We start from the raw sequence: 26,563 nt of genomic DNA on the forward strand, positions 1-26,563 counted from the left end.
TGACCTATAAAAAGTCATTTAATGTACATTCCAGGATGGCCAACACAGGCTGGTTAGGTCATTAGCCCTTGAAGAGTTCTGTTACAGACATATAAAAATGTTTTGCCGTGTTAAAAAAAGAAATCTAGTCTAACAAAAACATATCCACCAACGGGCTCGTGTTTTTTTTTTTTTTTTCCGCCACGTTCAGGTTTGCAAGAGAATTAAAAATACATACATACGCATCTCTGAGCACAGCACTGTCCATTAGCTAATGAGTTTGGGCAACACACTGCACAGAGGTATACCACCGTTGGATTCTGACATCAAGTTAGCTTTAAGCTTATTGGCTATTCCGACAACTGGAGGCAGCTTGGAACCCAGTCCCTGGAAAGCATTTGCAGGATTTACCACCCGTTTACCCGACACTTTTTCAATGGTCAGAGGTCTGGGCACAGACTTACTAATCCAAGGATGTCTCAGTGCTTGAGCCGGGGTCAAACGGGCAGAGGGGTCCCAGTGGAGACACCTTTTCAAAAACTCTATAAACAAGCAGTCATCACACCCCTTCAGTGCTGTCACCCAGTCCTTGCTGCCTGGCGGACCCCGCTTTTTACCCCTACGTGAGCGACCCCCCACAAGCACGACTCTCCCGTCTGCCTGAGTAGTCATAGAACAGTAGCGAGGTAGGCCCTTGGAGTTAATAAAGTACTTGGCACGTTTGGACTGCTCCAGAAGTTTTGGTGGTGGCATCCCTAGCAGCTCCATCATACAGGCCAGCTGGTCCCCCTCATCCTCTCCCGGGAAGAGAGGCTGTCCTGTTAAAAGTTCTGCGAGGATGCAGCCAAAACTCCATATGTCTATAGGCGTGCTGTAGCGGCTTCCTAAGATGATCTCCGGAGCTCTGTAGAACCGAGACTGGATATAGGTGTAAAGCTTCTGGTATTCGAAGCAGCTGGACCCAAAGTCAATGACCTTGGTTGCACTGCGCCCGTGGTGTTTCAGGAGAATGTTTTCTGGCTTCAGGTCACAGTGAATGATCTTATTTTTGTGGAGAGCATCCAAGGATTGCAAGATGGATTGAGCAAACTTGCGAACTAACTGGACGCTAAACCCCTGAAACTTGTTTTTTTTAATTAGCTCATAAAGGTCTATGCTCAGCAATTCGAAGGCCATGCAGACGTGATTCCGGAATGTGAAACTTTCCAGCATGTGGATGACGTTCATGCTCCCAGTTTTGTCCTGCTTTTTGAGATGCTCCAAAATCCGGATCTCCTCAGCTGCCTGCCGATGGAAGCGCTTTTCATTGCGCACCATTTTTAGGGCCACGTACTGTCGGAGTTTGTGATCGTAGACCCGGGCGACCTGCCCAAAACTCCCCTTGCCGATAATTTTCAGCACCTCATATCGATAAGCTAGATGGTCACGAGGTACATGAATATAGGCCCCATCTGCATCATCGTACCCCCCGTTATTGGGACCACCGATCACTCCATGTCTCTTTTTGGCATTTGGACCCACGAAGTAAATTTCTGGATAGTTGACGATCTCCAGCTTCTCATAAGCAGTGAGGTGGTGTTTATACTGCTTCAGCGCTTGCTCTGGAGTCAGTGGCACCACTTTGGATGCTTTGGCTGAACTGCTGGGTTTTACCGCATTCGAGCTATCTGAACTCTTACCCTGAGAAACGGTAGGAGAGCATTTCTCAGAGTCGCTGATGCCATCCGACTGGAGAGTATCGGATCTTCGGTTGCCAAATTCCTGAAACAGCTGTTCCACCTTCACCTCACCTCCATTCAGAAAGCGCTGAGTGTGGTCTCTTGCTACCTGCTCGGCAGTGGTCTACGGAAAAGAAAAATGAATGTAATAGAAAAGTCACTGAAAACAGTGGAAGGATGAAAGAATCCTCCCCCCGACTGAACAACAAAACTGTCCAGTCACGTACGTTACAAAGACCCAAAAGTGAGGTAAGACAAGCAGGAGTCTCTAGAGACTTGGGTTATATTGATCTCGGACCCCCTGGAATACTATGACCACCTCCACCCCCTACACATGCCTTGGTTTGTTAGAGAGAGATGGTCTTCTTACCAAGCCCTACACATGCTAGGTTCCTTCCGGCAGGTATGTCTTTCTACTGAGAATCTTGTCACCCCATCCACTCAAATCCTACACTCTTTCAAGGCCCAATTCAAGCCCTCTCTCTTCTACCTAGAACTACTCCAAGCCCATACTAACGAATCGTGACTGTAGCTTTTCCAACCCGTACCACATAATCTGGCACTTGATTACATACACACGGTCTCATATTGTTTACTAATTGTTTCAAGTATCTTCCCAGATCTTAATGGCATATATAGAATCAAAATATGCACGTTATAGTGTTCTATTAAAAAACAAAAACAAAAACAAAAAGGCGTTCTATAAGTAAAACGCCACTGAAGGGCAGAGGCAGGATTTGAGCCCAGGTCTTCTGTCAGTCCAGCACGCTTCTCATGAACACAACTTGGTACCAGCTTCTCCCAGTGCCTGCAGTCCTCTCCAACTGGGGCTGAACGAGGACTGTGGCTTGGAATCAAGCGAGGCCTCGTTATTTACTCCCAGGTTCCCCCCAAAATGATTGAATCCTTCTAGCTCAGCGCACTGAATCACAAGAGTCCTAAGCCAAAGAGGGCTCCTGGGATCATCTGGGCCAGTTCTTTAAGTATCTGATGAGTAACGGTGAGAATCCAAGGTCCTGGGGGGTAAGGTGGGGAGGTTCTTGTAAAGCTCTCTCAAAGAGATCAAGAGTCTCTCTCTCTCTCTCTCACTTACACCTACACCCACTCTTCCTCAGCAAGAGCCTAAGTGATAATGGCATACTACTTTTTTTTACTTGCATTTGCTTAACATTCTCCTTCAAGGAACAGTAACTCACAGAAGACAGCTCTACTTACTCCTTCAAGAGGAAACACAATTTCTTTGAAATTAGATGGAGGAAAGGAAAAGCAAGAAAGATAAATACTTTAAACAATTACACACGCGCGCGCGCACACACACACAAAGAAAAATTAAGAGGGTTCTAGAAGGAAAGAAGAGATAGAAAGATCATGATCCAAAGTGGCCAAATCTTTAAAAACAAGAATTTTAATCTAACTCCAGAAAACAGGCCTATTACCTAAACAACAATATAAAAGATATAAATAGTGGCAAAAAACAAAAGATGAAAACATTTGAGTGTTGCCAAACTTCATATACAGCTATAGTTATGCAAGCAGGACATTAGTTCCTGCCTGCTCCTTTCAGGTCATTTAATCAATCTAAACATTTGTGAAGTCCCACAGTTACAAAAACAGGATATTACATGATTACACACAAAGTGAAGTTGGCAATACAACTGTAGCCACACTTTGGCACATGGGGTTTCAGTAAAGAGACGACCTATGGACCCAGAAAAATCTCTCCGATACCAAAATGGAGAACTATCGCTGGTCAAGAAAATACAACAGGCCTGCAGACAGAACCCAAACACCTTGCTAAGGTGGAAATATACTACAACGTTTTTCTTAGCAGTAATTAAGTCAAATAACTATTCCTCATTTTAGGTGGTTTTTCTTTTAATGTTTATTTACTTGTGAGAGAGAGGGAGAGGGAGAGACAGAGGGAGGAGGGGCAGAGAGAGAGGGAGACAGAATCCGAAGCAGGTTCCAGGCTCTGAGCTGTCAGCACAGAGCCTGATGCGGGGTTCAAACTCAGGAACCGCGAGATCCATGACCTGAGCTGAAGTCGGATGCTTACCTGACTGAGCCACCCATGTGCCCCACTATTGGTGATTTTAAGGATAAAAAAAACAGAAGAGGGTCCCATTTATCCATCCATCCACGTGACATTCACAGGAACCCTTACTGTTCACTATTACAAGAGCGGAAAGAAACAGGTGTTCTCAAGGAACTCCAATCTGTGAGGAGATAGACTGGCTGGACTAGGGAGTTACAATTGTTTGGTTTTAGGTAGATTTGCGTAACAAAAATGAATCTTCGCGTGCATCTCAGCTAGTTTTCCTTAAAAATTTTAATACCTAACTTCAATGCATCTAAAGATTTACCTCTAGTGCTTTGGGGACACATGCTGAAGAAAAGCGATGTCAAAAGGCTTGGGTTAGAGTCCTGGCTATACTGCTTAAAAGCTGTAGGTCCCTAAGCAAGTTGTTAAACTTTAGCTCAGTTTCTTAGCCTCGGTTTCTTTATTTATAAAATGTGGGTCATAATACCTACTTGTAGGATGCAAAGTGTAAATCAAACTCTAATGAATAATATATGTGAAAGACCCTTACAAGCTATAAAACATTTTACAAACACTGGTAATAAGTAGACAAAATTCTCAACATATTAAGGTTTAAACTCTTATATGCCCTCCCTTTTTCCCCTTTCAGTTTATCTCTTCTCTCTCTGGTACCTCCTTCCACATCTCCAGTCTCCCTCCACAGACATCTGGCATTAAATATCTCTCCTGCAGCATGGTGGCACCCACATTAGGCCTTCTTTTAGGAGGTGTGGAAACAACTCACCCATTTTCTCCCTGATACAAAACGTGCTTTTGACTTGCTATACAATTTAAGGTAATTTAATTTACCTCTCCAAGATATTTGAACTTTAACAGCAGATCAATGCCTTAACCCAAAGGAATGACTCTCTAGGAACCATAGTCATCAGTAACAAGCTGGTAGGAAAGGTATTTGGGGTCCAGGGTCCATCCCTGGGTATTTCACCTACCCTGCCTACATGTAAGGCTGTGTGGGTTCCGGAGTCTTCATTTCTGTCTGTGATAAAGAGGGGGTCTTGGGCACAGAACATGAATTTGAATGGATATGTTACAGAAATTTCATTTCCACAGAGCTATTACAGTAAGATTAAGGATGCCATGGTTTTTCCTTAAAGTGAGCCTAAATCTCTCTCCCTGAAAACCACATCTTATTTTGCCCTCTGGAAGGACACAGAAGTGTCCAGATTTCATGTAAAAGTCCTTCAGATACTAAAAAGGGGCTGTCCTGCCCTCCCCCCACCCCCTACTTTTCCCTGGGCCCATCATGCCCATTATATCCTCTGCCTCATGCTTACTGCCTTATTCACATTCTCAGCACGGGCTGTTCTCTTAGAGTGTGGCTCCCAGAACAGAACAAGGTACCCCAGGTACAGTCCACTATGGGTTATCAAGGTTTGAATCTCCAGTGAATCTGAAGAATTCCAGGAAGGAATTTTTCCACACAAGGATGGGGTATCTTCTCAGGTCTCTTTCCTTTCCTGTAAATAACTCAAATACTGGCCTGAATCAATTATGTATCAAGACTGTTGTGCTATAAATAAAATCTTCCTTCCATTGTTCTAGCAGAGTCTAGAGTTTGCACACATGTTAAAGCAGAATAGTTATAAATAAAATACTATATGTTTCTAGTCCGTAGTTGTAATCACAGTAACTCAACAATATGTATGATCAATTCTACCAATTATTTTCTTAATTATGTGATTACATCCAGAGAGACCGATTAATCATGTTTTACTTAACAATGCTTCACATACACTGCTAATTTGGAGGACTCTTGACATTTCAAATAGAAGCTGACATTCTCAATTGTGTGAGTCAAGTCTCGAAGATCTTGTTGAGAAATTCCGAAAAAAGGAATATCCTTCTCATCCAGATATGAAACTCTACTCTTTCCCTAGCTCTTGACGCTAAATCTGCAACACAAAGCTTAAGCCAATAAATGCCAAGCGGACGATTTATAGTTTAGAGTGAGAACGCAAGAACATCTTGGATAAACAAAGCTTAAAGGCTTTGTGACAAAAAGCAATAGGGTCTAGGGATGGAATCATGTCTTAATGAGCTATTATAAATGTCAACAAGAGGTCAAAGAGCACTGCTTTCAGCAAAGTTTGCAAAGACACCAGTTAGGTTAGAATCTAAAACCCCATGTTTCTCAAAAACTGTTACTCTGTATGCTATACAGTAAGAAATTCATTTTAATCTTGAAACATACAGTTTAACTGACCTACCGGGAGGTGATTAGCACTGGCTAACTCTAAACTGAAGTTAAAATGAACTTTAAATCATATGTTAATGTACCAGCCCAACTGCAAAAAGTTTCCTACAGAGATATGCTAATTGGCAGCCAGTAACCAAAAAGCCCATGGTCAACCAGAGGAGTATATGGTTCTGGAACTCTGAGAGGTTTTCACATATTAAAGAAATGAGCTTGTTGAAAATGGAAAGGAAACTTATTGTACTCCAGGGAACAGGTTAAAAATAGGGAGACCAGAATATATTTAGCCAATACTTTGTAATATTATTAGCCTTGGAACTAGTGAAAAGATTGATTTTAATAGCAAAAGCTAACAGAAAGTTGGAAAGGGCTATGAAAAATTCAAGTAATTGTTTTTTTTAGACTATAGAAACTGGGGCGTCTGGGTAGCTCATTCAGTTAATTGGGACCTTGATTTCGGCTCAGGTCATGATCTCACAGTTCGTGGTACTGAGCCCTGCCACGGGCTCTGCGCTGACAGAACGGAACTTGCTTGGGATCCTCTCTGTCTCTATCCGTGTCTTTCTGTGTCTTTCTGTGTCTTTCTCTCTCTCTCTCTCTCTCTCTCTCTCTCTCTCTGACCCTCCCCAGCTAGAGCGCATGTGCATGTGCACTCTCTCTCTCAAAATAAATAAATAGACATATAATAAAAAATATACTAGAATACAGAAACAATTTTAGGTCTTAAATGCAGAAATCTGAAGGAGAAATATTACAAATAAGTCTATTCAGTTATTCAATTTGGTCATCAGGGGACATATGCAGCAAATTTTAAAGTCACAGAATGGCTTCTCCCTGTCATGGAGTTCCTCCAAACCCCGTTCTCCCTACTATCCTGTGTATGCTGATGGAATATGAATTAATTTTTTTATTACCTTAAGTAAAACAGTGTCAAAAGCTAAGTGTCTGCAAGCTCCAGAATGATTAAATGCATCAGAAACCAAACTGTACTGTTCAAGTTTTATTTATGATCTATAAAGTGATTCTCTTTAGCATACTAATAAGCGAGGACTGCATTTCTATCTTGCAGGGGAAAAAAAAAACTTGCAGATCTATGAATTCAGGGGTATTATCTGTTCCTCATTTTTGTTAAAATGAACCTTTATAATACACTATGTCATCCCATAAAACAACAACAACAACAAAACATTCCCTAGATAAAAGTAGCATTATTTTTTTCCTAGTGCCATATAATTTATCCCAGTGATTGAAAGGAATACGTGGGGCTCCAAATCAAAATCATCTGGAAAGCTAAACTTGGACCACAGAAATTGTTATTCCAAAGTCAAGAGACACCAAAAGGAAACAAAAGAGTCTGAGTTGCCAGTGAGATGTAATTGGACCTTGGGCATTAAGTAGCACTTCCTTCTTTCCCAGACATCTAGACAGCAAAGAACAATTTCATTTACTTACATTTAGTCTTCTGGGTAGAGGTGGTTCGGAAGGATTGCAGAGTACATTCGAACAGGGTGGGCATTTGGTTTCATCTATCATCATGAAGGTATCATAGACACCATCCCCCAATCTAGTTGAAAGGATTACAGATAAAATCTGTCAGTATCTTAAGTATATAAACTTGTATTTCCAAAACATTTTGTGTCTTTACTTCTTCACATCTGCCACAAATAACTAATACAAAAAAAGTCTACACTGCATTTTGGCATCGAATACAAACAACTAGGGTATTTGGCAAAAGAATAGAGAAAACCCAACTTTTCTTCTTTTTCTTTTTAAATTTTTTTTCAACTTTTTTTTTTTTTTTTTTTGGGACAGAGAGAGACAGAGCATGAACGGAGGAGGGGCAGAGAGAGAGGGAGACACAGAATCGGAAACAGGGTCCAGGCTCCGAGCCGTCAGCCCAGAGCCTGATGCGGGGCTCGAACTCAGGGACCGCGAGATCGTGACCTGGCTGAAATCAGACGCTTAACCAACTGCGCCACCCAGGTGCCCCACTTCTTTTTCTTTTTTAAAAAAGGATAGCATTTTAGGTTTGTATTTTGACAGAGTTAAGACAACTCTTACTGTGTAAATGTTGTTAACAATAGGGACTATCGGGGTGCCTGGCTGGCTCATCAGGAGAACATGCAACTCTTGATCTTGGGGTTGTGAGTTCGAGCCCCACAGTGGATGTAGAGATTACTTAAAAATAAAATCTTTAAAAAAAATTTTAAAAAATAAGAATAGGGACTATGAGAAGGCTCTCATTTAACTTACTACATGAAAATAAAGGCTCGTTTAAATCTGAAGCCTAAAAGGTAACCGGAGCAGGAAAAGAGAGGGGGGGAAAAAAAGGCAGAGGTAACTGTATTTTAAAAGTCAGAGCCTTGGATTCTAATCTCTGCTTTATCACTGGCTGTACTACCTTCTTTTCTGAGCCTGTTTTCCACATGTTATAATGGGAAGAATAGTTCCAGTCTGCACACTTCTCTGTCTTACAGGCAAGGAATAAAAAGCCTTCTTAGAATGTCTTCTTTTTATGATTTATTCACTTACCTACTTAACATCTACCCAACTTGTAGAAATATCCAGTGAATACTACAACAAATACTAAAGAGATTCTCTAAATTATACAAGGTACTGAATTTCACTTCTTTATCCACTCCATTTTCTAGTGGATGGTGGAAGCTAAATGCTAAATGATTAAGGACCACTTCTCTGTTCCTTCACGCTGTGCCTCTGCCACAAAAGAGGGAGAGGATTTATTTAAACCACAAGATGGTCCTAGATAATGCATTTCATCTGCCACCGCGAACACGAATTTCCCAGTCATACACATCAGCCTTTCATCGTATCATTTTTACATAATATACTACAAATACAATGATGGTCACGAGGTTGCAGGGGAAGAATTTTTAAAAATCTTTTAAAATATGCTGAAATATTTGTTTTCGTAATTGCAATATTTAAAGTTGCCTTTCAAAACTTTTATAAAATTAGTTCTAGAGTTTTCTTAATTGGTGTGTTATAGAAATACAAAGATAATTAAAAACACAACTACAGATATTTTTGAAAGATTCTTTATAAACACAAACTCACATTCTGATAGAATTTTATGTATCTTTAATGGACACACACTGCTTCTCTGACAGCCAAAAATTCTGGATGTGACTGACTCTTTGCCAACATCATGAATATAATAAATAAAATGGGACAGGCGTCTACAACTACAGAGAAAAAGACAACCCTGAAGACCTGCAAGTATTCTTATAAACAGGCAGAGGAAATTACCCAAAGGAAGTCTGCATGCAAATGAGCGGGGTGTCCGTAGTCTCCTTTTAGGTGTAAAATACAATGCAAGGTGGAGATCTCTCAAAATAGGATCCCCAGAAAGCCCTACTCAGCGCAACCCTTCACCTGCATATCCCCAAGTCAGACCGCACCCCTCACGGCAAACCCCAAGAGTTCAGCCCTGGGTTATTTGCTCTGAGCAACAGGGCTTCTTGGAAAGGTATTTGCTCTCTGCCTCCCCCGGTTTGTTAAAAAGCCCCACAAAAAGTCCCAGCTTCTTAGAGTTCCTTACATATCCCCGATCTACAGCTTCTTCTCCTAGCTCCGCTCCAGCTTCTCCTCCTCCGCTCACGGGGGGCCGGGGGGGGGGGGGGAGGGCAGTTGATGCAGACTAGGAGGGTGGGCCGGTCCCCGGGAGGAGATCAGAAAGAACCTTTCCTTCGTCCCTGCTACCGGGGGTTCACTCCATCAGGCCTTCCCCGCCCCCCACTTCCACACACCCCCGGCCTCGCCAGCCTGCGCCAGCCACCCACTCGGGGGCCCCCAGCCCGTTACCCTGCGCCGCCGTTACCTCCGCTGCTGGGGCGGGAGTCCGGCTCCGGGCGGCCCCGCATCCTTCCGCCCGGGCCCGCGAGCCGTGCCTCCCATCCGCTAGCTCGGGAGCCCCCGGGGGAGGGGCGACGGTTGGAGGGTCCGACGCGCAGGGTCCACCTGCGCTGGGGCGGCTGCCTCCGGGACCGCGACGCTTCCCGGGGGACTCTCGTCCAGACACTGCAGCTCCGCGCGCCTTTGCTTGCGACTGGCCGGGCAGGGAGTGGGGAGAGGAGCGCCAGGGGCGGGAGGAGCGCCAGGGGCGGGAGGGGGAGCGGTGTGGTTGCCTAGCAACAGAGGCACGCCCCGGGAAACGCCTCTGCGAAGTTACGCGATGACGCCAGGGGCGGGGCCCGAGGCCCCACCGGGCGGCGCTGGCCTTTGCCACTGGCGCCGGCTCCGGGAGGTTCGGGGCGGGGCATCCATCGCTTGCGCTGCCTGTGCTCTCTGGCGGCGAGTGAGGCTTGGGGTCGCTGCCCCCGGAGGGAGAAAGGCCCGGGGGAGGATTTGTGGAAGTAGCAGTTAGCCCCCGATTTCCGCCTCAGAAATACGGGCGCGCCCCTCAACCGTCTGCTGTCCTTCAGCACGTTGTAGCCTGAACTTCTAAAACCTCCCGTGAATATGAATTAGAACAAAAGTGAATGAAAAGTCTAATTTCCTAGGCTTTCCCAAGGAGGGGCTTCTCCCCCCCCCCCCCCCACCGAGGGGTAATGAAAGCAATAATAAAAACGTAAGAGGCAATAATAAACCCATTTAGTGACACTGCACCAGCGCTTACGAACATTGTTTTATTTAATCTCCGTGATCATACTGTGTGGCATCCGCCTTTTACAGATAGAAGTAGGATCCAGAATTTAAGCTGACATTTGCCAGACTGCCCTGTCACGGGATGCTACGGATGGTAGGGCGCAAAGAGCCTTTTTATTGATGAGAAAACTGAGGCCAGAGGAGCCGTTCTTTCCCAGGATCTTGTAGCTGGAATTCCCAGCCGTCCTCGGGCTGCACCAGGCCCCTTGGAAGACGCTTCTTGTTTTTCTCTCCAGGGGATATTTGGGGGCTTTTTAATTCTTTTTCTGAAAAGTGAAGAAACCTCAGTAACCCCAATATTAAGTGGATTTCAATCATTGGGACGAAAAGTGAGAGGGAAGGAGATTGAAATAGAAGAACGCCTAGTGTCTCCTTGAGCGTGGTATCTAATCGGATTTCCCTTAAACCTACAAAGCACGAGGCCGACAGACGCTCCAGGAGGGAAACAAACGTTCCCAAAATGTCGAACAGGGGCGCCCCCTGGTGGGACTTGGGGGCTCATTGTCCCATACCAGCATAGCATAGTCCATAAATCTGAAAATTTCCATCCAAGGCTCATTTCCGTGTGACTAAAAGTCATATTCCCTGTTCTCTTGCCTCCAAGCAAAAATGTCCTTAAGGACCCAAAGGCTTTTCACTTTGCAAATTAAGGATGTGTCAGTTTGGGGAACTTGATTCTTTGTGACCAAAGTTGCTTTAGCTTCTCTCTGATACAAATAAATAAAACTTCTTGCACGATGATTCTTAAAGTTATTCTAATTTTATAAGTAAGCTTTTGTGGGTGTTGCCCCTCCAGGCCACACCCCCAGCAATCCTGCTTTCCTATGAGTTTGTGTTAGGGCTCCTGTGGAAGCTTTTGTTTGAAGAGAGAGGGCTCCACAGCAACAAAAAGTTGGACTAGATTGTTGCTGAGGTCCTTCCAGCTCTAAGATTGCAAAATCCTATTAAATAATCCCTGTTCTTAGTACTTATGTGGACACCCTAGACCACTTCACTGCTCTGAACATCTGACTGGGACTTGCTCCCACCAGTTTTTTTGCTTCATTCTGAATCACTGCTTTGAGAGGACCACATCTCCGGTTTCAGACATACCTCTGTGAGCCACCCTGAAGCCTTCCTGCTCCCCTTCCTGCTCCTGAGGTGGGAAACAGAAGCGTCTTTTATCTTTAGCCATTTGTTCTCACGGTCAGGGAGAGGAGGATTCCTTGGAGGTGTTGGAGCTTCACGGATCTCTGAGCTTAGTGGTTTAAATACTTTCCAATATTTCTTCAGAGTCCCCATTTCATAACAATCTGGCTGGGTGAAACAGTGGGCTGGGTTCAAGTCCAGTGATGGATCTAGCAGGAGCTTCCACACCCCCTCTGAGCTGGTATCTTGTGCCCTCTAGTTCACGAGCAGCTTTCAGACAATTCATGTCCTTTCTTCTCCTTTCAAAGCCCCACTCAAAAGTAGTTCAACATCGCCATTATCTTTCTCCACATAGTTAAAGCCAGATTTAAAACGTTAACGTGGATTAGCCAAATATAGAAGATGCCTGCCTGACCTTTGAAACCAGTTCTAATAAATCTGCAAAATCAGAAAACTGTAACGAACAGACAAAAAAAGGGAGCTATTCCGGGAACTTCAGAAATCAATGGAACATTCCGGAATGTGATCACAGCAGTTTCAAATGCAGAGAGTAAGAAAATTTCCCTGTGGCCGCCTTCACCTTCAATTGTGTGATGAGATAGCTGTCGGTTAAATTTAAAATCGCTTCATTGCTATGAAGTATTCTTTACAGCATGATATGCCAATACATAATATGACACATGAATCACAAAATTGGAATGCATTCTTAAAAATCTTTTGGAAAGAAATTCTCCCTTTCCTCCTAATTGACCTCAAATTTACCTAAGCTCCAGAAACATGTACCTGCTATTTTTTCAGAAATACAGAAATCTAGGAGCGCCTGCGTGGCTCAGTCGGTTGAGCGTCTGACTTCGGCTCAGGTCATGATCTCGCGGTCCGTGAGTTAGAGCCCCGCATTGGGCTCTGTGCTGACAGCTCAGAGCCTGGAGCCTGCTTCATGGTTCTATGTCTCCCTTTCTCTCTGCCCCTTCCCCACTTATACGGTCTCTCTCTCAAAAATAAATAAACATTAAAAAAATTAAAAAAAAATACAGAAATCTAGCTCATTGAAACATTAAAACTATGCCTTATTTTTCTGGAACCCCACCAGTCTGCCTAACCAGACCCTGGAAAGTCCAGTTTTTTTCCAACTCTGCATTCAGGGTAAATAAGTGCATTTGTGGAGGTTAGAGCTTTGAATTAGGCAAATGCCTTGTACCTTTAACTATCTCTTCCCACTACACAGCCTCCCCCGATATCTGCCCTTTAACAGGTCTCTGGCTACCCTGTCCTTCAAGGCCTATGCAAGCACAGCAGACCTCGTAAACCACACTTGGGCATTAGAGGCCCCCAGGCCTATAGAGAAATGACCCATCCCCAATCAGTGGCATTGCCTTAAGAGTAAGAGAAAGCCCACTCCCAAGGCCTCTCATGGACCTGTTGCTTATTGGGGTCCCCAGCTGCTGCTGAAATCAAGCCTCCCAAGTGTGTGTTACTGGAAGATACTCTGGCTGAGCTGCCCATCCCTGACTTAGCAAGGCAGTCCATATTCCTCCAGCTTTGCCTTGAGCAGGAATATGCACATTGTGTAGGTTAAGGCTTGAAATTAGGTAATGTAGGTATTCCCAATAACTTGCTCTTGTGACCCAGCCTTGCCTGACCTGGCCCTTTTCCCCATCCCTCACTACCCTGACCTGTGCCACCAGGGCATATGTGGACCACACCCATTAGCAGGCCTTTAGCTTATGGTGGACTATGGAACTCAGGCCAGATGCAAACCACTGAATAGCCTCCAGGATGGAGGGAGGCCACCACTTGAAAATTGTTCTGAGGCAGTAGCTTTAAGCTGGCAACAGTCTGTCCCCTTGTGGACTCACTCTGCTGGAGTCCTGGGCATCTACAGTAATCTGTAATAGGTCAACTTATAAGATATCAGAAAGCTTATTGTATATAAATTCGCCTTAAACTCACCTTTCATGAATAGTGGAGATAAAAGGCTTATGTAGTTCCCTATTAGGGTTATCAGTAATTACTAACCTTCCTATCTCACTTCTGTGACCTCGCCTGCTTGCTAAACAAATACCTTAGGATGCAAAACACTCCCCCACCCTCTCTACCAAGATCTGGCCTAGGCCAGACCAACGTGTAAAAAGTCACGTACTCACTGCTCTATAGCATCTCAGGTGTCTAACTATGATTGGTCATTTTAAACCCTCTTAGGACAAAGACCTTCAAAATTTATAGGTTCCCGCCAAAACTAACGTCTTTGTGTCACAATATAATTGGCTACCATGAAACGCTGTAGATTGTAATTGGTTAACCAAATAATGATGTATTCTGACTTGCTAAAATCCACACAAGCCCACTGCTGCCTTTGTTCGGGGCCGTTCTCTGCGCTTTTCTCCGTAACATCAGGAGGTGAGGTTTGGCCTGGCCGTGAATAAAATCTTGCCTCGCTTCTACTCGGCGTCTGGTGGTTTTTTTCGTATATCACCCTGTTTCAATCAAAGATCCCATGTGTCCCCATTTGGACTAGCTGCCTGATGTGGTGCCTGCTGACAGGGTGTAAACTAAGCATGTGCAGGCGTACAGGGACCTGGAACAGGGCAAGTGTCCTGAGAGGCCTGATCATGACAGTGAAGTCTTGTGATTACAAAGCATCTGCCAAGTTCCAAGCCCTAACCTATACATAGGCGCCTATTCCCTCTGAAAGCAGACCTGGAGGAATTGGACTGTCCTGCATACAGTGGATATGGTGAGCTGGCTGGAATATCCTCCAAAAAGAGATACTTAGAAGCCTTCATTGCTGCAGAAGGCCAGAACACTAGCAGAAAGTAAGTCTACCTGAAGCCCATTCCAGGGGCCACTTCAGAGCAATCTTCCGTGTGGGGCTGCCTCCACATTTGAGCCTTGAAGGTTGTTGGGGATGGGCGCTAGCTACACAGGCCTGGAGAGCGCTGCCTGCATGATGGCGGCTGATGGAATGCATATGGTGCATGCACAGGACGCGCAGGTCAGTGTTGCCAGGGACCTGGCCCAGGGCAAGTGTTGGGAAAACTGGATGCCTGAGCGAGCTCTAGGGGGTAGAGAAAACATCAGCCCAATTCAAGGCGTACCTTCCATTGTGGAATATTCACCCTGTAAGGGTAGGGCTAACCTGTAGCTTTAAGGAATAACAGCTTTGTTTTAACACTATAGGTTAAGAGATTAACAGCCTTATCCTATCAATCAAGGGATGGATTAATGCTTGATTGGATTGGGGCAAGGGCCTGTTTCAACTGTTTCCACCTGGGAGCTATTCCTTTGTTCTGTTCCCAGGTGATAATAAGACAATGTGGTCGGCTATAAAAACTCTGTATCCCGGCTGTTGGAGACTGCACTCTGGTCAAGAGTGTTGGTCCCGATCGGTCGGTTTGCCTTACCTCTCATTGCAATAGACTTTGTTGTGACTGTCACTGGTGCCCGTAGCATTCTGTTTCAGGAGTCGGGTAGATGCAACAACCCCAAGGCAGAGCTGGAGGTTTTCGACTCCCTTGACAGGGTGGGGACAGGTGGCAGGCAGGACAGGGTATTCTTTATTAGGAGACACCTGGGAGTCATTGTCTCTAGGGAAGTCCAGAACCATATTAGACACCAGGTCCACATGAGGACTGACTGTTGCCATTAGCAGCTGCCACTTCAGAGCAATTATAGGAAGGCTCCCCCGACATCGCCAGGGGCTATACTACTAGGCTAGTAACTCTGCTGGTAGCTGGGGCCTGGCCAGAGTTCCATAGGCTTGAGGGCCAGGCCTGCTCAATTCTGACTTAGAGATGTGTACCGCACATGTGCAGGCAGCGAAGGTCAAGGTGGAGAAGCACCTGACCAGGGTAAGTGTTTGGAGAGGACTGGTTACTGGAGCAGGCTATTGGGATTACAAGGCATCTGCCTGATTCAAGCCCTAACCTACACAATTGCACATGTCCCTGCTCAAGGCAGAGCTGGGGTATCTGGATGGCCTTTCCAGGGCACGATCATGCAGGCCAGTCAGGGTCTTTTCCAAGAAAAGACACCTGGGAGCCCAGTAAGTCTACATGGGGACTGATGGTTGCTCTTTTTAGGGGTTAACTCAGACCAGTTTTAGGGAGGGTGGGCTCCCTCTATCCTTGAGGCTCTGCAGATAAAGAGGGGCCCTAGCTCCACAGGCTCTGTAGGCCCCAGCTGCCCAAAGGGATATGAACTCTGTATGCGCAGCTTGAGCAGATAAGGGTAGCCAGGGGCCTGAACAGGGCAAGTGTGGGAGGGGCTGGGTCACAAAAACAGGTTATTGGAAGTACCTGGCTGGCATCTGCCTCGTTCCAAGCCTTAACGTGCATAAAGGCACATATTCCTGCTGAAGGCCGAGCTGGAGGAATCTGGACTACTTTGCTAGATCGGGCCAATCGCAGACACCTGGGAGCCTTGATTGTTGGAGAAGCCCAGGACTTTGTTAGGCAGCCAGTCCATGGGGACTGTGGCCAGTTTAAAGTGCCACCTTAGAAAGATTTTTCAGGTAGTGGATTCCCTCTAGCCTAGAGAAGATTACTGTGGTTGGCTCCCCCTCCCCTGCCCAGTTTCCAGAGGCATGGAGGGCCCTGGTAGCCAAAGGACTGTTGCTAGGGCAAGAGCTAGGTATGCACCAGCAGCAATGGTCAGAGTAGTCAGACACCTGAAGCAGGGCAACGCGGGGTGAGGTGGCTCACAGGAGGCGGCGACACAGGGGTGCCTCGCCTCCGCCTAATTCTAAGCCTTGAACTATGCAAATGTTCATATTCCCACTGCAGGCAGAGTTGGGGTAGATGGATGGGGCAGGCTGGCCGGCTGGGGTACCCTCCAATAAGAGACACCTGTGAGCCTTAATTACTGGGAAATCCTGACCGGGTCAGGCAGCTAGTCCAAAAGTGGCAGACTGTCACCAGTATCAAAGCTGCCACCTCAAAAGGATTTTCGAGGTGTGGGGTCCCATTACCCCGAGGCCATTCAGCTTGTTGGGTTCATGCTGGAGTTCGGGAGGCCGGGAGTGCCCCCTGCAGCCCCTGGGGAAGCTGTCTGGGCGAAGACCCGAGTGTGTGTGGCTTGGCACAGGTCAAGATAGCTAGATACCTGCACCAGGGCAATGTTGGGGGATGCTGGGTCACAGGGAGGAGGCTTTGGGGGTATAAGGTGTCAGCCCAAAGTACCAAGGCTTTATTTTCCCCATTGTGAACTTTTCCCCCCAAAGCAGAGCTAGAGGGTTTTCAACTGCCTTGCCAGATGGGGCCAGCAGTACAGGCTTTCCCCCATTCGGAGACACATGGGGGTCCTGGTTTCTGGAGAAGGCAGTAAGTTCATAGAGGGACTGGCCCATGCCCACTTGTGGCTTTCAGCTCAGGGTGATTTTTCAGAAGGTGGGCTCCCTCCACAATGTTGGCTATGCAAGTGCCTGGCTGGAGTTTCACCAGACTGGAAGGCTAGGTCTGCCCAAAGTCGACATTTGGGATGAGTACTGCTCATGTGTGGGCTGCACAGGTCAGGGTGGCCTGGGACCTGGAGCCATTGGGTGGACCCAGCATCTGCTTAATTTCAAGGCTTAAACTCTGGGCCTGGCCAGAGTTCTGTGGGCTTGGAGGGCCTGCTGGGTCTTCAGATACGAACCGGGCACACACAGGCAGGGCACGTCAGAAGAACCAACGATCTGATCAGGGCAAGTGTTGGGAGAGGTCACTGGAGAGGGCTCTGGGGGTTACAGGACGTTTGCAGAATTCCAAGACCTAGTCCACACAAATGCACATATTCCTGTAGAAGGCCTAACTGGAGTCATCTGGGCTGCCTTGCTGGGGCTGGATTGTGTGGGCTGGCTAGGGTAGCCTCCGACATGAGCTTTGATGGCTGCAGAAGCCTGGAATCCCAAGAAAGGGTGAGTACCTAGGGGAACTGGCTGTGGCCAGTTAAAAGCTGCCACCTTAGAAAGATTTTCATGGGGGAGGTCCCTGGGTGGTTCAGTTGGTTAAGGGTCCTACTTTGGCTCAGGTCATGATCTCATGGTTCGTGAGTTGGAGCCCCGTCTGCGTTGTCAGCACAGAGCCTGCTTCAGACCCTCTGTCTCCCTCTCTCTGCCCTTCTTCCTCCCTACCCCCATGCTCACTCTCTCTCAATAAACATTAAAAAAAAAAAAAAAAAAAAAAAGGAAAGATTTTCACCGGAAGGAGCTCTACAGGCCTAGAGTGCCCCCTGCAGGCCAAGGCCAGCTGATACAAGGCAGGCTGCGCATGTGCGAACGGCGCAGGTCAGGAGAGTCAGGCACCTGGAGCAGGACAGTATCAGGAGAGGCCTGATGACTGGAGAGGGCTGTTGGGAGTATCTGGTGTTTGCCTAATTTCAAGCCTTAACCTACACAAGTGTGCACGTTCCCCCTGAAGGCAGAGCTGGAAGAATCTGGACTGATTCAGGGTTGGATTGTGCAAGCTGGCCAGAGTATCCTGCAATAAGAAACACCTGGGAGTTTGAGTGTTGCTGAAGCCTTGGACCCCAGCAAACAGTAAGTGCATGTGGGCACTGGCTGTCACCCATTTGGCATCCCCCTCGGACCCATGTCCGGAGGGTGGGCACCCTCCATTTCGAGGCTATGCAGGTAGTTCAAGATGGGCGCTAGCTTTGTAGGGCTCAGGGACCCACTGCCCAGGTGTGACTGATGGGGTTCGAATTGCGCATGCCCATGGGATGCCCATGGCAGGGTTGCCAAGGACCTGAAACAGGGCAAGCGTCTGGAAAGGCTGGGTCACCAGAGCAGTTTTTGGAAGTACCTGGAGTCTGCCAAATTCCAAGCCTTAGCCTGCACAAAGGTGTCAATTCATGCTGAAGGCAGAGCTGGAGGAATCCAGACTGCTTTGCCAGAGTGAGGCAGGCTCAAAGCTGGAGTACCTTCCTGTTAGAGACACCTGAAGGCCCTGATTGCTAGAGAAGCCCGGGACCCCACCAGGCAGCCAGTCTAAATGGTCTGTGGTCAGGTTATAGCTGCTGCCTCAGGTTGATTATCTGGGGGTGGGCTCTCTCCACCCTGCAGTCTAGCAGGTGGGTGGGGAACAGCCTGGGCTCCACAGGCCTGGAGGGCACCATCTGCCAAGGGTCAGCTGAAGGGTGCTTGGACTGCCCGTGCTAGGGCCGTGCGGGTCAACATAGCCAGGGATCTGAATAAGGGCAAGCTTCCGGAGAGTCTGAGTCAAACAGCAGGCTGTTGGGGATATGTGGCATCTGCCTAATTTCAAGGCTTAACCCACACAAATGTGCATATTTCTGCTGAAAGCAATGTTGGGGTAAGATGCAAGGGGCTGGCTCGAGGGGGTATCCTCCAATAAGAGACACCTGGGAGCACTAAAGCCTGAAATGCCAGCAGTCAGTCTGCAGGGGCATACTGTTGCCCATTTTAGCAGCTGCCTCCGATCAATTTTGGGGGAATGGACTCCTATACTTGAAGCTGTGCAGGTGATTGGGAATAGGCCCTAGCTCTAGAGGGACGGATGGCCCTGTTCACCCACAGGTGGCATTCGAGGTGTGCACTGTGCATATGTGGGCCGTGCAGGTCAGGGTAGCCAAGAGTTTGTACTCGGAAAGACAGAGCGAGTGTGTGGAGAGGCCACATCACAGGTTGGGGCTATTAAGGGTATCTAGCATCTGCCTAATTCCCAGGCTCAACCTACACAAAGATGTATGTTCCTGCTGAGGCCGTTTGGAAAAATCTGGATTGCCCTGCCAGCATGGGGCCAGGTGGGATGGCCAGACTACCCTCAGATAAGAGACACCTGGGGGGGGGGGGGGCTTTGATTCCTGGAGAAGACCAGGACCTCATTAGTAAGCCAGTCTAAATGGGGACTGGCAGTTACCAGGTTAGGCAGAAACCTCAGAAAGATTTTCAGGGGGTGGGCTCTCTCCACACTGGAAGCTAGCCATAGTTCAGGCCTGGTTTGAGTTCCAAGGGCTTGTAGGCGGGTCTGCCTAGGGTTGGCTTATAGGGTGTGAATTACACATGTGTGGGACTCCCAGATCAGGGTAGCCAAGACCCAGAACTGAGCAAGCATCTGGAGAAGCCGGGTCACTGGAGCAGGCTCTTGGGGTTACAAGGTATCTACCTTGTTCCAAGCTCTAATTTATACAAATGAGTATATTCACACAGAAGGCAAAGTTGGAGCAAGATGGAAGGGATGGTCTGGCTGAGTGGGGCACCCTCCGGCAAGAGACATTTGGGAGGCTTGATTACCGCTAAAGTCCAAAAGGGTAGCATACATGGGAACTGACTACTGCCAGTTTAAAGCTGCTGCCTCAAAGATTTTTGAGGTGGGGAGGGTGGGCCCCCTCCACACTGAGGCCATTCAGGTGGTTGGGTTCAGGTTGGAGTTCCGCAGGCCTGAGTGCCCCCCTGCAGCCCAGGACGGTCTGACAGTTGCAGTCTGCGCATGCGCAGTGTCTGCAGCTCAGTGTGTCCGGGGACCTGTTAAGCGACGTCAGGCAAGGCTGAGCCTCAGGAGGGAGCTATTAGTGTTAAAAAGTGATGGCCAGGGTCCCTGGGTGGCTCAGTGGGTTAAGTGTCCGACTCTTGGTTTCGGCTCAGGTCACGATCTCCCCGTTCGTGAGTTGGAGCCCCACATCAGGCTCTGCACTGACAGTTTTCTCTCCAAAGGCAGAGCTGGAGGTTTTCCAACTGCTTTGCCAGGAGGGGCTGGGCCGGCAGGAGTCAGGATATCCTCCATTAGATACATGGGGGGGGGGGGGGGGTCCTGGTTCAGTTCACATGGTGACTAGTTATGGCCCATTTGCAGCTTTCAGCTCAGAGCAGTTTTCAGAAGGTGGGCTCCCTTCACGCTGGCGGCTGTGCCGGCGATTGGCGTCCGGCCAAAATTTCACAAGCTTGGTGGACTGGCTTAGGGGTGTGAACTGCGCATGCACAGGCTGCACGGTTCAGGGCAGCTGGGAACCTGGAACACTACAGGTGACCTGTGAGGCTGGCTCATACGTGGAGGCTATTGAAGGCACCTGGTGTTTGCCTGATTCCAAACCTTAGGCTATGCAAATGTACATATTCCCCGTGAAAGTAGAGCTGGAAAAATCTGGACTGCCCTGCCAGGGCAGAGCAGGTGAAATAGCTAAGGTACTCTCCAGTAAGTGACAACTCAAAGCCGTGATTGCTAGAGACTCCATTGGGCAACCAGTCCAAACAGGGACAGTCTTTTACCGGTTTAGAGCTGACACGGTGGGTACTACTATACATGTGTGAGCTGTGCAGGCCCGGGTAGACATGGACAAAGTTGGGTAAGTCTGGGTCACAGGGGGAGGCTTTTGGGTATAACTGGCATATTCCTAATTCCAAACCCTAACCTACACATAATCCATATTCCCCCTGAACGCAGAGCTGGAGGAATCTGGAATGCCTGATCAGGGTTGGATGGGACAGACCGGCTGAGGTAGCTTCCGATAAGAGATCCCTGGGATCCTTGATTGCTGCAGAAATCTAGGACCCCAGCAAACAGTAAGTACACATGAGGACTGTCACCTATTCCTATGGCTGCCTCAGAACAATTTTGGGGGGTGTTTTCCTTCCACCCTTGAGGCAATGCAGGAAGTTGGGTGTGAGCCCTAGCTCCACGGGCCTGGGGGGACCTGAGTAGCCAAGGGTGGCTGACAGGGGACAGACTGTTGATGCTTAGAAGCCCAGGTCAGAGTAGCCAGGGACCTAGAACAGGGAAGTGTCAGCAAGGCTGGGTCATAGGAACAGCAATTGGGGGCGCCTAGTGTCCAATTCCCATCTTGAATCTACACAAATGCACATATTCCCCACGAAGGCTGTTTTGGGGAGGCAAATAACACTCAGAAGCTGATTTGGTCTTTGCCAACAATGTATTTAACAATGGTTCGCTCTGCGAATTTCACAAGCCAATAGCATACAAGAGAACGTCTTTTCATTAGATAATACAGAAATAACATACTCCAAACCAGTGTTAGATTAATCACACTATTGTTCCAGGTAAGGAGAGATGAAAGGAGTAAAATCCAAATATGGCTCAGGTGTATCTTTACAGGAATTGGTACCCAGGAGAGACAGCTTAGCGAACTGTAGCTGACGTCCAGCTGCCAGTGCTAAAGTAAAAGTTCCATGTTGCTAGGGTACCTTGCCAGGGAATGAGGACTAGGTGTTGGTGGGCAATATGATTTTTGTAGGGACACTATATGGCTTTTACTACTGCCTGTAAAAGAGTCATGTTTATGGAGGCAGGAGCTATGCAGGCAGGAGCTAAGTGCCCCAAGGTCTCCAAGAGTCCATTTAGTTAGTTATTTAGAGAGCATGAGAGAGAGCGTGCACATGTGGGGGGGGGGGGGTGGAGAGGGAAAGAGAGAGAGAGAGAGAGAGAGAGAGAGAGAGAGAGAGAATGTATGAGAGAATCTCAAGCAGGCTCTAAGCCCAGCCCAGCGCAGAGCAGAGCCAGACATGGGGCTCAATCTCACAACCATGACATTATGACCTGAGCTGAAATCAAGAGTTGGACGTTTAACTGACTGAGCCACCCAGGCACCCCTCGAGAGTCCTTTTAGATCAGTGAAGTATTATTGCCTTGCCCAAACCAAACCCTCTCAGATAGTCCTCACGATCCCTCAGCAAATATAGTTTAATGTCCCCTTGTCATCGTTGCTTCTTCATATCTTTTCCATGGTAAGGCCCCTGGGGGCCCCTCAGTGGCTGAGCTACTAAGTTCTCATGAGTACAACTTCATTGTTCTATCAAAGCAACTTCACTTCTAAGCACAACCTTATTTTTGTCGTTGTTGTAAACCAGTGGATTTGAAATCCTTCCAAACCAATACACAACAGTCTACCCCGTGACTCAAATCACTCACACACTAATACTAAGTGTCTAATGTCCTGTACAAATCTAAATGAACAAAAGTATCAATCCATCCCGTGATTCTACATGACTTACAATATTAATCACAGTCACAAGTGGAGAGTGTTATTCTTTGACACCATAGTTTCATGAGCAGTTTAAACAAGTGTATTCCTAATATTTTTAATATAAGGATAACAAAGCACTCTTTAACGTGTTACCATATTTAATCTCCAACAACCAAAAGGTAAGCTTCTTGAACCACTCAGTTTATTGTCCTTGACAAATATGTTTCCAAGTGAAGATCATCTTTATAACGCTGCAGGGGTACAGGCTTGCACAGGACTATCAAGCACGTGTTCCACTGCCATAACCCTAGCAGTTTTTAAAATTTTAACCCTAGATAATCATTTTATTTTAACCCCAGCTGTCATTATTTTAGGGAATGTATGTGTTGGTTTTACTTAGGTTTTCTCATGTATGATTTACATTGATTAGATTAATTTGAGGAAATTCGATGTGAAACGTTTTTCTGATTACTTTCATAGCTCTTTATCTTTTATTGACCACGAATAATATATTTTTTTTGTTCTCTTGACACATTCATTACCTGTTGTATGTTTACATATCACGTCATGTTGTAGTTTCCCCTTGACCCCATTAGGTTCGGGTGAGCTTTGGCTTAGAGCACGCTATCCTGGTCCAGTTTCCCATGTTAAATATAAGTGGTGGGGGAGGCATAAAAGCCATAGTCATAGGTACCTGTATGGTACTTATGCCATAGGTATATCCAGAAGTCCAGCAGTAATAAAGGTATTTTGGTTCTATTCCAATAATGTATCCTTAGGAACACATTTTCCTTCTATTATAAGGGGTCTTCCTGTGGCCTTCACTCTCCCTTTTGATATTGAGAAACAGCAAATGTAGGGAACCCAATGTCATGTTTCCTTCTTTAAATGCCAATATTCTAATTTGACAGCTGCCCAAGGAATTAGAGCCATTAGGATGTGTGATATCTACTTTCCTTCTGGTGGGGCTGTTATCTCAGGCAGCCAGTACTGTCTTGAGATTATAACTGTCCGAAGACGACTACATACATCAACCATTCCTAACTATAACATTGACAATTAACAGTTAGAGAAACATGTTTTATGTTGTTTTTTAGTATTATGGTTAGTGTTTTCTCCAGGTGCTTTATGTCAAATTTCCATTGCTTTATTTTGTGTGAAATCTATTTGTCGTACGTTGCAAATGTTTCCATCTACGTACCCAATAACGACAAAGGTGCCATTGCATGCGTGTTAACTTGAGATTGATTTCAAAAATTGAAAATTTAATGTGGTTTGATGGATTTGGAATTGAGAAAAAGTGACTGCCACTGTTGCTTCAGTTAAACCTGCCAGTCCAACAAGGAACTAAATGGGTTTCCTTCCTTTTAGTGAATCTGTTGTTGGCATCCATTGCTCATTGAGCATAAATGAAGATGAATAACACTGAACACAATTAGGGTATCTGTACCTGGCTCGAAACCCCTACATGTTAAATTTCAAGGTATAGGCTATTATTGTAGGGTGCGACTGGGAGAGGTTTTATTAACATAGATTCCTATATTCTTGGAGTAGAAATCCATAGTGTGAGAAAGAATCCATAGTGTGAGAAAGAAATCCATAGTGTGATGATATATGTTATATGCTAAGTTTTCTGTTTCTTATATGTCCCTGCTTTTGTTTTTAATGTTTATTTTTGAGAGAGAGAGAAAGAGAGCGCGAGTGGGGGAGGGGCAGAGAGAAAGAGACAGACTCTGAAGCAGACTCCAGGTTCCCAGCTGTCAGCACAGAGCCAGACGTGGGGCTCAAACCCGTGAACTGTGAGATCGTGACCAGAGCCCAAGTCAGATGCTTGACTGACTGAGCCACCTGGGTGCCCCACTTTTAAAGTCTGGACATAATATCCACAGATCTATTGTTTACACTGTTCATATCTATTGTTTTCTAACAGGTGAATATGGGTTAAACAGTATAAATTGTGAGTGTAATGATTAATATTTGGCCTATTTATACTTAAGGATATAATTACCCATTCTGTGTATTCAGTAGCTGCTCTTCTACAATAAAGTGCTAGCACACAAATCAGGAACTAAATCCAGGTTGTTTTCAGAGTCTCTGTGATGTGTCCAATGCTGCCTCAATTCAATAAGATAAAAGTAAAAAATTCAGTACCTGGTTGCCTTAGTATGTATGCTGGGTTATAATACCAAAAGCCAGTTAATAGTTCAGGCCAGTCTTCATCCTCCAAGTCAATGTCTAATAGAATTGTTGTTCAGAATCCTTGATGGTTCTTGTGGAGATTAAAATGGAGGTTGCCACTGCTTCATCAGCTTCCCTAAGTATTTAAGTATTTGGTGTCTCTACTGATTGAAGCTTTCCCGGTGAGTAGATAGTGTTGACAGCGAAGGATGGGGTGCAGAGGCTGGGTTGGTTGATGCCGGTGATGTTGATGAGTCCTCCGTTGCAATAAGGTGACTAGACTAGTGATCTCTGGAGAACGCGGAGGATGTCACAGACAGTGGAGTTGTGCCGGACCAGAAAGTGGCATTCCAGTTCGGAACACTGGCACAGCTCCTATTGCTGGAGCCATCAGAGGAGTATCCATAGCTGTAATGACTATGGTATCCAACAGGGAGTGATAGGCAATGGAGTATGGGCAGCAGGCAGCATGCTGCACTGACCCGTTAGTAATCTTGGTAGGGTTCAAGATGCATCGTGGATTCATGCCTGCAAAATAAAGATAGTTTCCTTGGCATTTTTAATTCCTTCTCGTTGTTCTTGCCACCCAAGGATATCTACCATTATGACGTCTATTATTGCCTATATTCCCTCTAGCATAGTCGCCCTCCATCTTGCGAGGCTAAATATCAGGCATCTGGTGTCAATACAATAAAGATGGTGTTCTCATGCCTGCCATTCTCAGAGTCATCTTTAATGTTTTCTTTAATGTGATGTAATGTAGTTTTTTCTTCAGTCATCCAGTAGGTTGTATTGATGGCAGGTACCATAATTTCCCTAGTACTATATATATACCATTATGTTTTTTTTTTTAAATGTTTTCCTTCTAGTTTAGATTCTGGAGTTTGTCAGTGGTCTCATCTGTAGAGGTGCTTGCAATATTAATGCGATAGGAGTTTTTCCATTCTTTCCATATTTATGGTTTAGAGATCTTGCCACCTCCCAGATTGGTTTCGTCCAAGCTTTTCTATCAGGCTTATTAGTCAGCTTCTGCTTGAGTAAGCCATTGCACCTTTCATTTGACCCAGACATGGTTGGGCTTGTAGGTGTAAGTCCTTTGTATCTTACTATGCTTTGTTCTTAGCCCATTCTTGTACTTGCTTTCCTTTGCAGTGGGGCCCCTGATTTAATTGGGATACCATAGCAAGCAATCCCGATTTCTAATGCTCTGATGGTAGATGTCTGATCATTTTTCCTGCAAGGATAGAGTAATCCTATTCCTGACCATGTGTCTACAAAGTGCATGCATAATTTGTTCTCTGGTACAGATAAGGGTCCTATACAATCATTTGTATAATCAGGAAGGGTCTGCTGCTTCTTTGACCTTACAGAGTATTCATTAGTGACCTTCACACTTTAAACTTTCAGCAATTCCCACATTTCTTAATTTGAAAGTGGAGGTATTTGGTAGGTATATACATGTTTATTTTCCTAATCATGTCCTAGTGCTTTGTGTCCCAGCATGATTTGTTTGGTGATATGTGCCCATGCAATGACCCAATCACTTGGCATATTTGTGTGCTCAGGTTTTATGTTCCATTGTTCTGCTTGTTTATATATGGTTGTGTTTTGAATTGGTTTTCTCCTTAGTCGTGAATGATTGTATTTTTGTTAAATTTGGGGAATTTGGGCCTCTTAGTTTTCCTA

At 46.1% G+C, this 26,563-nt stretch overlaps 1 protein-coding gene across 3 annotated transcripts; it reads right to left on the reverse strand.

Annotated features, from left to right (window-relative positions):
• DYRK3 (dual specificity tyrosine phosphorylation regulated kinase 3) lies at positions 1 to 25,149 on the reverse strand. 3 transcript variants are annotated; one of them, XM_047840252.1, is made up of 3 exons: positions 24,851 to 25,149; positions 7,445 to 7,556; positions 1 to 1,821 (listed from the first exon to the last, which is right to left on the reverse strand). In XM_047840252.1, exons 2-3 carry the CDS (start codon positions 7,526 to 7,528, stop codon positions 247 to 249), a joined length of 1,659 nt encoding a protein of 552 aa, XP_047696208.1. In that variant the 5' UTR covers positions 7,529 to 7,556; positions 24,851 to 25,149; the 3' UTR covers positions 1 to 246. The 3 variants fall into 3 exon arrangements, with proteins under 3 accessions (XP_047696208.1, XP_047696207.1, XP_047696209.1); XM_047840251.1 differs by lacking the exon at positions 24,851 to 25,149 and adding an exon at positions 9,831 to 10,083; XM_047840253.1 differs by lacking the exon at positions 24,851 to 25,149 and adding an exon at positions 9,552 to 9,573.
• Positions 25,150 to 26,563: the final 1,414 nt, after the last annotated feature.

The sequence above is a fragment of the Prionailurus viverrinus genome, chromosome F1, assembly GCF_022837055.1.
Source record: "Prionailurus viverrinus isolate Anna chromosome F1, UM_Priviv_1.0, whole genome shotgun sequence".
Classification (NCBI taxonomy): domain Eukaryota; kingdom Metazoa; phylum Chordata; class Mammalia; order Carnivora; family Felidae; genus Prionailurus; species Prionailurus viverrinus.

What these genes read in the sequence shown, in the direction of transcription:
- DYRK3 (XM_047840251.1), bottom strand. Translation starts at nt 9,907, where the DNA reads ATGGGAGGCACGGCTCGCGGGCCCGGGCGGAAGGATGCGGGGCCGCCC. An exon ending in CTCCCGCCCCAGCAGCGGAG is followed by an intron (nt 7,557 to 9,830) that starts GTAACGGCGGCG and finishes CCTTTCAACTAG; the next exon opens with ATTGGGGGATGGTGTCTATG. An exon ending in CTCTACCCAGAAGACTAAAT is followed by an intron (nt 1,822 to 7,444) that starts GTAAGTAAATGA and finishes TCTTTTCCGTAG; the next exon opens with ACCACTGCCGAGCAGGTAGC.